Source organism: Hevea brasiliensis, chromosome 9 (assembly GCF_030052815.1).
Source record: "Hevea brasiliensis isolate MT/VB/25A 57/8 chromosome 9, ASM3005281v1, whole genome shotgun sequence".
NCBI classification, from domain to species: domain Eukaryota; kingdom Viridiplantae; phylum Streptophyta; class Magnoliopsida; order Malpighiales; family Euphorbiaceae; genus Hevea; species Hevea brasiliensis.
In genome coordinates this window covers 27,927,628-27,945,581 of record NC_079501.1, presented here as the reverse complement: position 1 = coordinate 27,945,581, position 17,954 = coordinate 27,927,628, and the positions used below count along the sequence as shown (strand labels likewise).

At 32.8% G+C, this 17,954-nt stretch overlaps 1 protein-coding gene across 1 annotated transcript; it reads left to right on the top strand.

Annotated features, from left to right (window-relative positions):
* The first annotated feature begins 15,711 nt into the window (after positions 1–15,711).
* LOC110669045 (protein STAY-GREEN homolog, chloroplastic) lies at positions 15,712–17,735 on the top strand. Its single transcript, XM_021830499.2, has 4 exons — positions 15,712–16,248; positions 16,363–16,536; positions 16,844–17,011; positions 17,114–17,735. The coding sequence occupies exons 1-4, from the start codon at positions 16,135–16,137 to the stop codon at positions 17,474–17,476; spliced, it is 819 nt and encodes a 272-aa protein (XP_021686191.1). The 5' UTR covers positions 15,712–16,134; the 3' UTR covers positions 17,477–17,735.
* The last annotated feature ends 219 nt before the right edge of the window (positions 17,736–17,954 follow it).

The following is a 17,954-nucleotide window of genomic DNA, read 5'->3' as shown; positions in this document are numbered from 1 at the left end:
CTGCAGGTTCTACAACCTGTTCACTTTCATGTTCTACAGCAGCAGTAGACTCACTAAGCCCAGTACCTCCACACTCAACATTACCATGATAAAAAACATGATCATCATGAGTAGAAGGGTCACCTGCAGGTACATCAGTATCAACTTTGGTTGTAAAATCAGTTTCCTGTGCCTGCTTAAGATCTGCAATCTGTTTCTTTAACTCCTCATTTTGAGTAAATAAATGACTTACTTTGTAATTAACAATATCCACAAATTTTCTCAGAAGTTCAATAGACTGATTTGATGTACTAAATTTCTCATTAATAAATGTTCTTAGCCCTTGAAGCTCACTCATAATCTCACTTTGGGAATCTGAGTCAACTTTAGCTTTAGAAGATAAATGTAATGGCCCGGCCCACTAGTGATATTGTCCGCTCTGGGCCGAAACCCTCACGGTTTTAAAACGCATCTCTAGAGGTTACGAACCGCCAACTTATAAACCCAGCATCTCTCCCGTGTTTTACCGATGTGGGATTTGCCTAGGGTGTTACAATTCACCCCCCTTATGGGACTCAGCGTCCTCACTGAGGTTTGCCCCACCATGCTCAAGGTTGCACGTGGAGCGGCTCTGATACCACAAATGTAATGGCCCAGCCCACTAGTGATATTGTTCGCTCTGGGCCGAAGCCCTCACGGTTTTAAAACGCGTCTCTAGGGGTTACGAACCGCCAACTTATAAATCCAGCATCTCACTTGTGTTTTGCCAATGTGGGATTTGCCTAGGGTGTTACAATACTAATCATTAGAAGCGCCTTTTAGTGGAATAGCCTAGAGAGTTGGAAGAACTTTAGGGTTAAGTGTGCTCGCTTGAGAGAAATTCTAGGATGGGTAACCTCCTGGGAAGTTCTCCATTCCACCTATGGGACAAAACCGTGAGGCTTATGGCCAAAGCGGACAATTCCTCTAGTGGTTGGAGCCCGATTGTTACAATTGGTATTAGAGCCGCTCACGTGTCCTCTTGAGCGATGGTGGGGCAAACCTCAGCGAGGATGCTGAGTCCCAAAAGGAGGGGAGAAAGGTCCCTTAGGCAAATCCCACATCGGCAAAGCACAGAGATGGTCTTGGGTTCAAAAAGTAATGATATATAAGATGGGAGAACTAATCACTAGAGGCGCCTTTTGGTAGATTAGCCTGGAGAGTTGGAAGAACTCAAAACATTTCTTTCTTTCATCAGTATCAGAATGAATTTCTCTAAGCACAATTAAATCTGCCTTAGAACTCTCCTTAGAGATATTTATCTCCAATTCTCTAAACAAGACAGTTAAGAGGTGTGCATAGGGTAATTTACCAATCCCATAAGCTTTACACATATTCTTGAAAATCATCTATGCCAAATTCATTCTTACTCTGTTAACAATATGCCACATGATGCACATATGCAAGTAACTCAAATATCCATAGCTACCAGATTTAGGACAAAATATATAATTCACTATACTGTGAATAATCTTAATGTGCTGAAAGGCTTTAGTGCTAGTGGATTTTTCATTAGTGGCAGTGTTGGCAGGAAAAACTTCACTTTCAAATTCAGTCAAATTAAAACCTGGAACTCTAGCAACATCTCTATGAGCAGAGATTCTATTTTCATCATTCGGGAATTTTAAGGCTTTAGCAATCAATTCAACAGAAATGTCATATGCTCTGTCATTCAAAGAAACCTCAAATCTGTCTTCTTCATCAACTACTTTTAAAGTTCTATAGAATTCTTGGACTAGTCTAGGGTAGTAAACATCAATGCATTCACAAACATTCATCCATTCTTGAAATTCAAAGAGTTCCTTAAATTGAAAATCAACCTGATCAAAATTGTCCCATTTAATGAACTTACAGTCTAGAAGCGCTTTGTCAACAACAGAGCCCAATGATTTTGAAGCACCATTTTTACATTGAATGTCAATCCCACGCACTTTCCTTCCTTTTTTCTTTTCTCGTGCCGTCACCGCATGTTCGACTTCCTTAGATGGTTTAAAGGATACACTGTTGGACTCAGTTACTGGTGTTTTCCTCTTTTCTTTCAATTTCTTCTTTAATGCGGAAACAGGGAGTTCTTCAAATGAAGAAGAGATCAGCGAGGCAGCAGCAGCAGGGGTTTTTCGTTTGGTGCGAGCCATAGATGGTGAACCAGAGGCGATGAAGAATTGGGAATTTAAAATGGGTTCTGGCGCAGTGAGTAATGAATGAGGGATTAGAGTTTTAAGTGATGATTAAAGAGTGAGATAGGCGCTTTGATGAGAATGGGCCAATGTTAATGACAAGGAAATTGGTAAGAGTAGTACCATGAATCAATGCAGAGGAGAGAGAGAGTCGGGTATGGCGAGAGAGATAGAAAAAAAAAAAAAGTGTTGATAGGTAAAGGTATCATGCAGCAGTGGGTAAGATTGATTTTTCTTGAGTCCCGCGCTTTCCCTCTTCTAATTTGTTTTATTTGAATTTTATTTTTATTTTAAATGTGTATATATATATATATATATATATATATATATATATATATATATATATATCTGACACAGCGAAGAAAATGTGAATGGGTGAGTGCATTAATTGACTCGTAGAAAGTTCAAAATACAATCACTTTTTGGCTTAAAATTTGAACAGTACACGATACAGCAAACTAATTTTAGGCACGCAACAGTAACATACAACTTAATAAACTAATTTCATGAGTACAAAATAAGTTAGCTACTGTTATTTAGAGTTTTCTTAGCAAATTTAGAACATAGCAAACTACTCACACATTAGATAATATGCAGATATATTAAATCTATATGAATTGAATTTCAAGCAAGTGGTTCAGTCATGCCAATTTCCCTTCTAATTTTACAAAAAGTTTCCTTATTGAGTGATTTTGTAAAAATATCTGCAAGTTGATTTTCAGAAGTAACAAATTCAATTTTGATATCTCCATTTTGAAAATGATCTCTAATAAAATGATGTCTGATCTCAATATGTTTTGTTCTTAAATGTTGGACTGGATTTTTGATTAAGTTTATGGCACTTGTGTTGTCACACCTAATTGGAACAAGATTATATTTTAAACCAAAATCTTCCAATTGTTGTTTCATCCATAAAATTTGAGCAACACAACTACCAGCAGCTATATATTCAGCCTCAACTGTAGACAAAGCCACTAAAGTTTATTTCTTACTGTGCCAAGAAACTAGTGCAAAACCAAGAATTTGACAGGTACCTGAAGTACTTTTTCTATCCAATCTACTTCCTGCAAAATCTGAATCACTATAACCTACAAGATTGAATGGTTTACATTTTGGATACCATAAACCAATTGAGTGTGTGCCAATGAGGTATTTGAAGATTCTTTTAACTGCACTTAGATGGGATTCTTTTGGATATGATTGAAATCTTGCACACAAGCAAACACTAAAATGTATGTCTGGTCTAGATGCAGTAAGATACAAAAGAGAGCTAATCATACCTTTATAAAGCTTTATATCTACTTCTTTACCTTTTTCATCATTGTCCATTTTAATTGTTGAACTTATAGGAGTGCCCATGCTCTTCAAATCTTCCATTTTAAATTTCTTCAACATATCCTTGATGTACTTTGATTGATTTATGAAGATGTCATCTTTCATTTGCTTAATTTGAAGTCCAAGGAAGAATGTGAGCTCTCCCATCATGCTCATCTCAAATTCATTCTGCATAATCTTAGAAAATTTCTTAGAAAGAGATTCTTTAGTAGCACCAAAAATTATATCATCAACATATATTTGCACAATGAGTATATCATTATGATGCTTCTTAACAAAAAGTGTTGTGTCCACTTTGCCTCTTTGAAAATCATTTTGCAAAAAGAATTTACTAAGCTTTTCATACCATGCTTTAGGACCTTGTTTTAAACCATATAAAGTTTTAGTAAGTTTATAAACATGATTTGGATGCTCATGATTTTCAAAGCCTGAAGGTTGTGCAACATACACTTTCTCATCAATATAACCATTTAAAAATGCACTGTTGACATCCATTTGATAAAGCATAAAATCCTTGTAACATGCAAAGGCACACAACATTCTAATAGCTTCAATTCTAGCAATTGGGCAAAGGTTTCATCAAAATTAATACCTTCCTCTTGGTTGTAGCCTTGAGCCACTAGACTAGCTTTGTTTCTAACAACATTGCCTTTTTCATCCATTTTGTTTCTGAAAACCCATTTAGTACCAATAATTGAATGATTTTTGGATTTAGGCACCAAATTCCAAACTTTGTTTCTCTCAAATTGATTGAGTTCTTCTTGCATGGCAAGAACCAACTTTCATCATTTTGAGCTTCTTCAAAACATTTAGGTTCAATTTGTGAAACAAAGGCAACATTACCAAAATATTTTCTCAATTGTGCTCTAGTTATCATCCTTTGAGATGGATCATTAATGATGTCTTTTTGGGGATGATTTCTATGGAATCTCCATTTTTTAGGTAAATCTTCATGTTGGGGTTCATTCACTTGTAATTCTTCCAAATTTGGCATTTCTTCATTGATTTGATCATTGTTGGCATTATGGACATCTATTGTGGTATCTCCTTGAGTTTCTTTATCTTTGTCACCAATTTGTTCCATTTCTTGACTTGATTTTACATTATCCTTTCTAAACACCTGCTCATTATTATCATAAAAAACATATTTCCTCCTAATAGAAGGGTTAGTCTCATCAAACAAAACATGAATAGTTTTCTCAATAACTAATGTTTTTCTATTAAACACCCTATATGCTTTACTCTTTGTTGAATACCCAAAAAAGATTCCTTCATCGGATTTAGCATCAAATTTCTTCAAGTTATCCTTCTTGTTATTTAAGATATAGCACTTACATCCAAATGCTCTGAAATATGAAATATTTGGTTTTCTTCCTTTCCAAAGCTCATAGGGGGTCTTTTTTAAAATTGGTCTAATCAAAATTCTATTCAACACATAGCAAGAAGTATTAATAGCTTCAGCCCAAAAATACTTTGGCAAATTATTTTCATTCAACAAGGTTCTAGTCATTTCTTGCAAAGTCCTATTTTTCCTTTCTACAACCCCATTTTGTTGTGGTATTCTAGGAGCTGAAAAATTATGGTTGATTCCATATTTATCATAATATTTCTCAAATAAATGATTTTCAAATTCAGTTTCATGATCACTCCTTATAGATGTGATGCAAAAAACTTTTTCATTTTGAACCATTTTACTAAAAGAGTTGAATTTCTCAAAAGTTTCATCTTTGTGAGCAAGGAAGAATGTCCATGTATATCTTGAATAGTCATCAACAATAACTAAGGCATATGTCTTCCCACTAAGACTAGCAGGAGACACGGGTCCAAGCAAATCAAGATGAAACAATTCTAATGGCCTAGTAGTAGAAATAATATTTTTAGATTTAAAAGATGCTCTAGTATGCTTTCCTAATGCACATGCCCTACATTGAAATTCATTTTCATAGTTAATCTTTGGAAGACGTTTAACAAGTTCTTTCTTAGACAATTTTGAGAGTGTATGCATGCTTGCATGTCCTAATTTTCTATGCCATAAATAACTAAAATTATCAAAAGATACTAGACATGTACCATGATCAGTTTCAAAGTTATTCATGTCAAGCAAGTAAACATTATTAGATCTATTGGTAATGAACAATGTGTCATTATCTAAGTTATTGATTGTACAAAGAGAAGAAGTGAACTTTACCTCAAAACCTTTATCACAAAGTTTGCTTACACTTAGCAAGTTGTATTTCAAATTTTCTACAAGTGACACATCTTTAATGCAAGGTTTGGTTCCAATTGTGCCATTTCCAATTATTTTTCCTTTTCCTTTATCTCCAAATTTCACATGTCCTCCATCTACCATTGTGATTTTTGAAAACTTGTCCTTTTCATCGGTCATGTGCTTTGAACAACCACTATCTATATACCATTTTTCACTTTCCTTCATCCCTTTGAAACAAACCTGAAATTTAATCATTTAGCTTTAGGTACCCAAGCAACTTTTTGGGTCCTTGGAGGTTAGTGACTTTAGGTAAGGTTCCCTTTGGCACCCATACCTTTTTTACCTTAAGGAGACCCTTCCTAAGTGTACAAGAACTAATCATATGACCTCTTTTATTGTAATAATAACATGTGACATTAGGCAAGGAGGATGTAGATGCTTTAATGAAATGATTCTTGTATTTACCATAGTTCATGAAACCATCAAAACCAATTCCATATTTTTCATTTGAAATTCTTTGGTTTCCAAGAAGTACATCTAGAGTTTCTTTTCCTTTTGTAAATTTTGCCAAATCATTTGTCAAAGATTCCATTTTAGCTTCAAGAACCTTATTTTTCTCAATGAGCTTTTCACAAGTTTCTTTTAAGTTTTTCAACTCTAAATCTAGCTCTTTAAACAAAGCAATTTGTCCTTTGTAAAATTTATTTTTTTATATACACATTAGAGATGGCAATATTTTGTGATCTCAATGATTTATTTCTAAATTCATTTTAGTGCACTTTCTCTTATAGTTTCTATACTCATCATATACTTTAGCAAATGGAAGTTCAAGTTCCTCTACATTAGGAGATTCAAAAGAGTTTACCTCATTATCACTTTCTTCTTCCTTTTGTGAAGTTTCGACTTTCTCTTCAAATGCCATCATACAAAGGTGAGCAGTCTCCTTGTCACTTGATTCATCATTTGAAGATTCTTCATTGTTGCTCCATACTACTTTCATAGCTTTCTTGCTCCTGTCTTCTTTTCCTTTCTTCTTTTTGAGCAATGGACATTTGGGCTTGATATGTCTTGGTTTGTGACACTCATAACATACAACTTCTTCTTTTGAATCCTTGAAACGTTTATCCTTGGGAGTATACTTTTTCAAGAATTTCTTGTATTTACTTCCTCACTTCTTGAAAGCTCTTTTGAATTTCCTTGCAAGCATAGCCATTTCATCATCATTATCACTTGAAGCACTTGAGTTGTCACTTGAGTCAACTTTAAGTACAACTCCTTTCTTCTTATCTTCATCCTTATTTGACTTGAGAGCAATGTTTTTTTTCTTCTTTTGCTCATTTTCAACTTCATCTTTCTTATATACCATCTCATGTGCAATGAGAGATCCAATGAGTTCATCATAGGTGAAAGTTTTAAAGTCCTTGGTATCTTGGATAACTGTAGTTTTTGCTTCTCAAGATTTTGGAAGTGATTTAAGAATTTTCTTCACAAGTTCGGCTTCCTTAAATCTTTTACCAAGTGCTTTGAGAAGATTGACAAGATCGGTAAACCTTGTACTCATATCCGCAATTGATTCTCCTGGCTTCATTTCGAATAGCTCATTATCTCGGATAAGGAGGTTTGCTTTGGACTCTTTGATGACATCCGTTCCTTAATAAGTGACCTCAAGCTTATCCCAAATTTCCTTAGCAGATTGACATCCTGAAACACAATTATATTCATTAAGGTCAAGTGAGCAATGCAAAATATTAATAGCTTTAGCATTTACAAAAATTTTCTTTCAATCATTGTCATCATATTCATCTTCATTTTTAGGAACTTTAGTATTTCCTTGATCATTCTTTTGAGGAACATATGGACCATTTTTAATAATTCTCCATGCATCAATATCTACAGATTGTATGAAATTTCTAATTCTCACTTTCCAAAATGAGTAATTAGTGCCATTGAAGAGTGGTGGTCTAGTAATTGAGTAGCCTTCAGCTAGTGGTGCGGGTATACCGACAGTGTTGCTAGATGAACCGACCATTGGGGATCACTCCAAGGTTGTGACACCTTAAGCAAGAGAGACAAGCTCTGATACCAATTTGTTGTGCCAAAATAGTCCAAGAGGGAGATGAATTGGACTTAAATAATTTTTTGGCCCTTACTTATAGCCTACTGAAAAATTGTGGCTTTGTTCAACTAGGTGCTCCTTTATATATAGTGAAAGTGATATGTGTTTCAATAATGTGTCCTTAATTTGCAATTCAAGCTTCAATCAATATTTATAGCAATTTTTGACATAACATGAATCACAAACTATTCAACTAATTTCTCAACCTACTCAATATATCTTCAAGTATATCAACTCAATCTATTCAATCAACATTCAATATCATGCATAGAAATTAAATTACACAAAAGTAAAGAGATTAACGTTAGAGAAATCAAACACAATAATTTTTATAGTGGTTCGGCTTAACTAGCCTACATCCACTCTCTCAAAGAACCCTCTTTGAGTCTTCTCTCCACTATTTTCTCTTTTAAAGGCAAGAAACCAAAAGCCCTTTACAATTTTTTCAACACCAAGCTTTTACCAAGGTAGCTTGAACCCTTGACAAGTGCTATCTCAAGTACTCACACTCTCAAGCTTCAATAGGTGCTTGTACAACCTCTCTTGAATGCAATTTAATGTTTTAACACTCACTCTCACTCAATACAAATCAAACTATAAAGAAGAGATGAGTTGATTTGCCAATGGTAGCTCAAACACTTTAAAACTCTTAAATGAAAGCAATAAATAAAAAATCAAGATTGGAGTGCAATTGTAAGCTTTCATCAAGTGTAAAATGAAGTAAAGAAGGTGTATTTATAGTCCCAAATCATTTTAAACTATTTGAAACCTTTTTGGAACGTTATACTCTATGTTCTAGGAAAAATAGCCGTTATTTTGTCTTTTTATACGAAGTTGAGCAACTCTGATCATTTAGCAAACTAATGAAATTTTTGGTGACAGTAGTAAACTATTTAGCAAACTAATATTTTAGCAAACATATTAGCAAACTAATATTTTAGCAAACAAGTTAGCAAACTAATTTAACAGATGCCTGTTTCAAATTGTAATATTTAAAAATCTAATTTAGACCTTAAAAAAAAAATATATTCCAATAGCAATATCCAAGATCATGATGAGAGAAAATTTTATAAAGTAATTGAAAGAAAAATTAATTTTGAGCTCCATTTGACTAAAACTTTCATCTATTCTTTTTACACAAGTCCTAAGACTCAATTTCTAACTCTATGACTTTCGTACATTTACTTTGAGTTTTAGCTTTCATAATTTTGTTCTTTCTCAACTTTGATTCATCTTGAGATGCCTTTTAGTATTCTTCCTCTTTTAATGCAACCTCAAATATTCTTAATGAATAAGATAAAGAATCTACACATCACTTAAAATTGAGTTAGATAGATTCTATTTGAGTTTTGTTATCATTAAAATCAATGCTCATTTTGAGCTACATGGGGTCAACAAATTTATAATGTTGAATCAATTTGAAGTGCTTATCACGTTTTGATATTTCAAAAGATATTAAATTACGTTTAGATATTGAATAATTCACGCTATTATCATTATGTTTATATAGAGAGAAAATAAAAAGAGAAAGAAAATTTAAAAGTAAAATAATTTTATTTTTTATTATTTTGTGTTTGAATTGATCAAAAATAAAGAGAGAATAAAAATTTAAGAGAAAAATAATTTTTTTTTGTCCACTTCTACTTTCTCTCTAAAATGAAAAGAATAAGGGAAGAAAATATAGAAAATTACAAATATATCCCCATATTATATAAATTTTTATTTCTTAACTTAGGGATAAAATTGTAATTTTACTATTTATAAAATAACTTTCCCTTTTTATATTTTTCTTCCTCTATCCAAACATAAAAGGGAAAATATATTATCTCCTCATTATTATTAACTTTTTTATTTTCTTCTCCTTAATTTCCTTCCTCCAATCCAAACACAATGTAAGAGCTCTTCCTTGCAAGGAGTATCCATATTGAGACATGGTCCAACCATCACACATTTGCTTTTTGAGGATAATTCTTTTCTTTTTTCTAAGGCTTCTATTACTGAAGCTACCATCATTAAGGATGTCCTCACGTGCTACTCAGAAGCTAACAGTCAATGCATAAATTTGGGGAAGTCGGTTATTGTTTTTAGCACTAATACACCTCAAGGGGTAAGACAAAGGATTGCTTCCTTTCTTCATATCTCTAATATAAATGTGCAAGATCGTTTCTTGGGCCACCCTACAGAGATTGCTAGATCCAAGCAACAAGCTTTCCAATTTATCAAGGACAGAGTGGCTCAAAAAACAGCAGGCTAGAAAGAAAGACTCTTATCAAAAGGTGGCAAGGAAGTTCTTATCAAAGCTGGTACTTCAGAAATCCTAGTGTATGCTATGTCATGCTTTCGGTTTCCATCTTCCCTATGCCATAAAATGAACAACTTAGTATCAAATTTCTGGTGGGGTCAAAAAAATGAAGACAGGAAATTGCACTGGATTGGATGGGATCATCTTTGTGAGGCTAAAAGTAGTGGTGGTTTAGGTTTCAGAGATATGGAAAGTTTTAATAGAGCTTTATTGGCTAAGCAGGGCTGGCTGATTCTCTCCCAACCAAATGCTTTAATCTCCCGTCTTCTGAAATGGAAATATTTTCCTCACTTGTCTTTTTTGCAGGCAAGATAGGGTAGTAGAGCATTTTGGGGATGGCGAAGTATTATTTGGGGAAAGCATATTCTTGTTTCCTTCTCCCCCAGTGGTTATCCAAAACCATCAACAAGAAATAGTTTGGGTTTCCCAACTCATTAATCCATATTTGAAATCTTGGAACATCCAAACTCTTCATGCCAATTTCCAGGAAGATGACATTAAACAAATTCTAACAGTTCCTGTCAACTTGTTTCAGAGGGAAGATTAAACAGTTTGGCATTATGACTTTCATGGCCGCTGCACTGTCAGATCCGGCTATAAAGCAGTAAGGAAACTTCACCTTTCTCATACTTCTTCAAATATTGGAGATCCTGGGCCTTAATTGCGACAACCATTTCTGGAAGAATTTTGGAGAATTCAACTTCCTAATGAACTAAAGGTTTTTTTGGTGGTGTCTTTTAAAGGAAAGGCTACCTTGTAATGCCCTTCTTAACAGGCGCATCCCTCATCTTGGCCTGGAGTGCAATTTTTGTGTAGAGTGTGTGAAACCTTGCATCACTTATAGCATGCCCTCGTACCACTGCTATTCGGATCAACTCCCCCTTGAGACTTCGCTCATCTCTTTTGACCAGTACCAACTTGATGAATTGCTGGTCAAATTTGAGTTCTTATCTTGCTAATCATCCTGAAGGTTCAATGCTTCAATAATTAATGATTTTTATTCTTTGGCATATCTGGAAATCCAAAAATGCTCTCATCTTCAACCAGCAAATTCACACCTGGCAGGAAGTCATTTCAAACGCTTTAAAATATCAAGAAGATTTTCTCTTGGCAATTGCAAATGAATCCCGTTCCATTCCTTTTTAAGAAATTCTGCAGCCAATGTGGAACCCGCCTGTGGTAAATGTGATCAAATTCAACTTTGACGCTGCATTTGATCAAAAGAACAATTGTGGAGCTGTGGCAGTTATAGCTAGAGATCATATGAGAAGAATCATTGATTGGAAATGTAGTCTTTGGCCATTTATCCATGACCCTCTTGTGTTAGAAAGCACTGCAAGTCGAGAGGCAGACTAGGTTGCTTATTCATCTGATTTTCAAAAGGTAATTTTAGAGGGAGATTATTCTATTGTCCCCAATGCTCTCTACAACGAGGTCTTTCCTATTGCTATACAAAGAATTCTTCTTGATGTTTTAGAGCTAACTAAGTGTTTAGAGGATGTTAAGCTTGTTACAGTCAGAAGATCTTGTAACCAAGCGGCACACACTCTAACTACTAAGTTTTTACATGTCTTTCTTTCAGTTATAACTATTACTCTTAGGTTAACTTTGTACTTCATTCTCTGCCTATTTAAGGCTTTTAATAATATTCCTATCTTTGAAAAAAAAAATGTTATCAATATTGAGCGTATATACCCAATCATTTTATCGATAACATATTATATAAAATTATAATGAATTCTATTTAAAGTTATGATTGAACATATTTAAAATTATAATTTATTAAATTTTTATTGGATTATTGATTATTTCCTTTGCTACAAAACTTCAATTATCGACACGCGTGAGTGTCCTAATTGAAATTCTCCACGACCTTTTGAAAAGAACAAAAAAAAAACAAAAAGCACCTAATTAAGCACTAAAGTTGCCGAAAGCGAACAAAATATAGAAAAGGACGAAGTTTAGAGCTCAATAAACTACTGTTGCTTTGACGTTAAAAAGAAAGAGCCGCCGAGACACAGACATGGGTTCTGTGAGTACTGTTGCTCTTTTCTTCCCTGCAAAGTCAACACCTCTTCTTCTTTCTCAATAGAACAATTCCTTCTTTCCTCCAAGAACAAAACCCATCATGAAGAACCTATCTCTGCTTCCTGTAAGTACTCTCTTCTTTTACAGTATCAATTTATTTTTTTTAGTTTTTTTCTTTCATTTTCATTTTGATTTTGTGGTTTTTTTTACTGAATTCATCAAGTTGCAAGGCTACTCGGGACTGCCATTTTTGAGGCTTTGAAGAGAGTGATCTTCTTTTTAAGGTTTATCGAAACGAAGCAACTGGAAAAGCTGCCAAGGACTTGTGCAACGGCATGTAGTTTAGCCCTTTTGTCATTTAAGATGGAAAAAATTTGATTCTGAAATCTTTGATTGGGCTGCTTCGTATGCTATGCTTCTGTTCATTTTTTTTTATTTCATTTTATTGGATTTCCTACAATTTTTTAAACGTAGATTTACTGCCATTATTGCTTGGCATTGTTTCAATTATGATAATATTTCCAATTTAAATCTTTTAAGGTTATTAATTGTGTATTTTTCATGTATACATACATGTATTATTTCATTAAAGAGTTATGTAAAATTGGAGCTACTCTATATATTTTTATATATTTATGTAAATGTAAGTACTTATTTGGTATTCTTATTGAAATTACTATTGAAAAAAAATATATTTTAAATATACTAATTAGAAATTATTAAAAAATAATTTAAAATTAAATTTAATAAAATTTACATTAAAATAAAAAATATTTTTTTTAATTATTTTTTTAATAATATTTAAAATATATTTTTTTCTTTTGAAAAGTAATTTTAACCCTCTAATTTCAATACTAAATAGGCATAGTCTTCAGATTTTCTCTATGGAGAATCGATAGATGAAGAAACTATATTATTAAATATGGCCATGTAATTTTAATAATTTTTTTACTTTAATTTTTTTTTAAATAATGAGATTTTTCTAATCTTTAGGCTAAAAATAAATGATAATGAAATTTCAATAATTCATATACATGCAACCCTTTAGCTGGGACATAAGATACAAGACAATTAAGTTGCCATCGATAAAGCAATCCTAAAAGAGGAAGAGCCCTAGCCAAATTTTAATAAAAGAAATTAAAAGAAAATATGGTGCACTATATTTTTATATACACAAAAAATATATTCTAAAATTTTTCTAAAGAAATAGAATTTATGACAATTAATATATTTTTTTTCTAAAAAAATGCTGCAATATCTATTAATAAATACAATTTATAATGTTTGGGTGGTTGTTATGGTAACTATAAAATGCACTGAATCATATAATATTTTGAGTAGGTATTCAAATAAAATATTATCTTTACTCATTTTTATAATTATATATCATTTAAAAGAAACATTATTAAATATTTTTTTAATTTTATTTTTATTTAAGTCGGGAGCCCTTACCATACATACAATGTACTCATGTTATGTCTCTCTCCTCTCTATAGGTACTCTCTGGCTGTGCCATTTTATACACTATATATATCATAACAAAGATATTTCTGATACACAGATCCTCTATTGAGGTAAGTGTAGAGCATACGTATCTCTGATCATAAGAATGTAATACACATTCTAAGGTTTTTAGAAGGAAGAAAGAGAAATTTAGAAAGCATACTAATTAAATAAATAAATAATAATTTAATTAAATTAAAAAATATTTTATTATAAGCTAATAATTTAATTATTTCTTTAATCAATAGAAAAATAACTTCTCACTCTTCCACTTTATTTTTTAGTAGAGAGAGATTCTTTTTTCCTAGATGCCAGTATCAACCTTTTCGTTGAATTCTGACGGCTCCTCTTGCCCGTCCAATAACAATAAATTTATGAAATTTATATTAAAAAATTTAAAAGTGAATAAAATAATAACAATAATAATTAAATATTACATAGTGTGAATATTTGTTTAGAATATCCTAAAATTAAAAATATTAATATATAAAAAAAATAAAAAAAAATAATGAAAAATAACAAGAAAAGAAAAAGAAAAAAGCCTTAGAATTTCTTATGTCTTATTTTGTATTTTAATATCTTTGTATTAGGCTTTTTTCACTAAATATTTTAAGTGCTAAGTTAAGTTTAGGCTGAAAATGCTAACCTAAATGTGATATATACCTTTTTTTTTCTTAACTTTTATTATTATTTAAAATTAATAAAATTTATAATTTATAAAAAAATAAATGAACACGAATTATTATTTGATAGAAGTATAATTTATAAATTTTTATTAATTGTATAATTATACAATTTTTTAAATGATTTTCTAATGATACATTCCTTAAGATTCATTAAATATATATTTTTATTATTAATAAAGTACTGATAATATGAGAAATTATATTTTTTTATGTGATATTCCACTCCTTTCTATATGATATTACACATTTTTATGTAATATTAATAATTTTCTATGTAAAATGGTATAAATAAACATATTTAACAAGTTTTAAAAATTATAATGTTGGTTATTAATGCAATGCAATTTTTTCCATTAAAAATGTGTAATATTACACTCGTTAAAAAAAATTAGTTATTAAATTTTGGTATTATTTTGTCTTGGAATTTTTTTGCTTCGCAGGCCAGGATTTTAAGCGAGAGGGTATTGCATGGAGGACCTGCACTGCCTTCTTCTCCTTCTACCATGGGGGCTTTGCTTCAACCAGGGGAGTGGAGCTTAGTTTCTGTGCTGTGTGTGCTTAGTATTGTTGGGCTGTTTGGATCAGAGGATAGACGAGTCTAGTTTTAGTAGCGCAATACCTCTTAAGGACATTATCAGTGTTATCCTTCAGGCATCCAATCCCTCAAGGCCAAAGTGCAAAATAGTTTTGCCCATTGCCCGTTACATCCTCGGTTAAATCCTTCTGTTGACCTCGCAGAAGGCTTGGGACTGTTTATGGAAGGAGTTCAATCGGTTGTGAGCTGTGTTGCTCTTCTTGTTTATGAGGTTGAATTTCCCTTTTGCTTTAATTTGGTATATCTTCTCTAGCCGCCCTCGACTTGGTGATGGCGAAAGTTCATTCTTCTGCATTGGCCATCCTGCTCAATGGTTTCCAGCTTATTTGCTTTTGGTAGCATTTTTGGATTAGTGCTTAGATTGTATATGGGCCTATGGCCATTTAGTTACTAATCTTTGCCCCATTAGTGAATTATTACATTTGATAAAAAAAAAAAAAAGAAAAAGAAAAAGAAAAAGAAAGTTTTTGTCATAATGTAAAAGAAAAAAAGTTTAAATATTGATGATTGCTTTTTCTTTAAATACTTTGGAAGTAAAAAGAAACAAAAGGAGATTATAGGTTCATGTCTTTCAGTTAAAAGGAATAAAATATTTATTTAAAAAAAAAAGAAGCAAAGGAAAAATAAAAATCCCCTCGTATCTTATCCTCTGCTAGTCAGAGCAGAGATCAGGCTGGCAATAGTGACAGTTGAAGAAGGTGAACATAATTTCTCCAACGAGACAGATGTGCTAATTACATAATTCAACCACGTGTACTGCGTTCAAGTGTTCCCTCCTTAAAATCCTTTGTTAAGCAACAGCTGACTCCAACTGCCATCAAAAGCCTTTGGAAAACAGCCATTACCCACACGCAACTTGATCTAACTCTTGCAGTCCAAATAATAACAACTTCTTGCTTCTTTATGCTCCTAACTTGAATCTTCCAAGTCTTCATTCCAAGGTTGAGCACACAAGCAAAGCAGAGTGCAAGAAAGGAAAAAAGACACAGAAAAAAAAAGCAAGGAAAAGAGAAAGAAATAAAATATTCCCTCCTCTACAGTATAATTAAGTTCCCATTTCTGGATGCCTCAAGAAAATTGGAGATACAACTATTATACAAGGTTTAGTTACGGCTCTTACAAATAAACGAGAGAGGCAGAGAAGTAGACAAGGGGAGGGTGAGAGATGTGTGCTTTGTGTATTGTTCCTCTGCTTCCTACAAAGCCAAGACCCTCTGTGTTTGAGCAGAACAACCCTTTCTTCCCCTCCAGAAGAAAACCCAACAAGAGAATTAGTCCTGTGAGTTTGTCTTGTCTTACCATTTTTCTAAAGAAAAAAATTTCTCGTTTTTAGCTGAAGTTGCAATTTTTATTTTGGCTGTTGATTTTGATTTGTGGGTCTTGATTGGATCAGGTGGCAAGATTATTTGGGCCATCGATTTTTGAGGCCTCAAAGCTGAAGGTGTTGTTTGTAGGAGTTGATGAGAAGAAGCATCCAGCGAAGCTACCAAGGACTTATACACTAACCCATAGTGATATTACCGCTAGGCTTACTTTAGCCATCTCACAGACAATAAATAATTCTCAGGTAATCCTTTATCTGCCATACCGAGACGCTAAATCATGCCTTTTCAGTCTGGTTATCATAGCTTGATTCATTCTGCAAATAAACAAATGATAAGTCCAACTCGGATTCTTATTGGAAACTTCTTTGTTATTTAATCTTTATAGTTACAGAGAAATGCATCTCATGTAAGGTAATAAGATATGCATAGCAGAAACAGTGTAAACAGGGTATTAAGGAAATATAATTTGTTGCTTGCTTGATTTCTTGATCAGAATTTCAATTCTTTAACAAAAGGAAAGAGAGGATTTGAATTAGGATTTGGTTGCAGTTGCAGGGGTGGTCAAACAAATTGTACAGAGATGAAGTGGTAGCAGAATGGAAGAAAGTGAAGGGAAAAATGTCTCTCCATGTCCATTGTCATATCAGCGGAGGCCATTTTTTGTTAGATTTATGTGCAAGGCTCAGATATTACATCTTCTGCAAAGAACTCCCTGTGGTAACTTTGCCATTAGCTTCTGTCAATTGGTGATTTAAATTCTTTCAATTTGATCATATCATTCTTTAACTTTTTTTTTTTTCTAATTTTGTTATGAAATAGGTGTTGAAGGCCTTTGTCCATGGAGATGGGAATTTGTTGAACAGTTACCCAGAATTGCAGGAAGCTTTGGTATGGGTTTATTTCCATTCAAACATTCCAGAATTCAACAGGGTAGGGTGTTGGGGCCCATTAAAGGATGCTGGAGCACCTTCTTCTTCTGGGGTGTATGAGGATGGGCCCCATGAAAGCAAGCAGCAGGCAACCCCAGCAAGTAATTGGAACTTGCCCGAGCCATGTAATGAGAACTGCGAGTGTTGTTTCCCACCAATGAGCTTAATCCCTTGGTCACAAAAGCCCCTCATAGCTACTGAAAGTAGTGGAGGGACCCGACAGAGCTTTCAACAAGCAGCTCCAAAACCCTAAATCGTTGGTCCATTTGTGCCTTGATGCGTGATATTTGCCTCATTGTTTTATGTCAGAACTCAGAAGGTGGTGCTCATGTATATAGCTGTGTAAACTGTGATATATATATGTGTGTGTGTGAGAGAGAGAGAGAGGCTGAAATTGCATGCCTGATGCCTCCCTTGCTATTCAATGATTTGGGAGTATGTTTAATATTTGTATTTTTTTAATAATTTAATTTAAAAATTGAATAGAAATTATAAATACTTGTAAACATTTATATTTTTCTTTGTGAAGAAAATTTAAAGTTTTTTATTATTAGATTTGAATAAATAATTGTAATTATAATGAAACCTAAATTTCTGATTTCTCCACTGCAATAAAGGGCAGCTCATAATTATAAAATTTAAAATTTGATTAAATTGAATAGAATTTTATTATTTTATTTTTAAATTGGATTCTGTATAATTATTATTATTATTATTATTATTATATATTT

What these genes read in the sequence shown, in the direction of transcription:
- LOC110669045 (XM_021830499.2), top strand. Translation starts at nt 16,135, where the DNA reads ATGTGTGCTTTGTGTATTGTTCCTCTGCTTCCTACAAAGCCAAGACCC. An exon ending in AGACAATAAATAATTCTCAG is followed by an intron (nt 16,537 to 16,843) that starts GTAATCCTTTAT and finishes ATTTGGTTGCAG; the next exon opens with TTGCAGGGGTGGTCAAACAA. An exon ending in TCTGCAAAGAACTCCCTGTG is followed by an intron (nt 17,012 to 17,113) that starts GTAACTTTGCCA and finishes GTTATGAAATAG; the next exon opens with GTGTTGAAGGCCTTTGTCCA.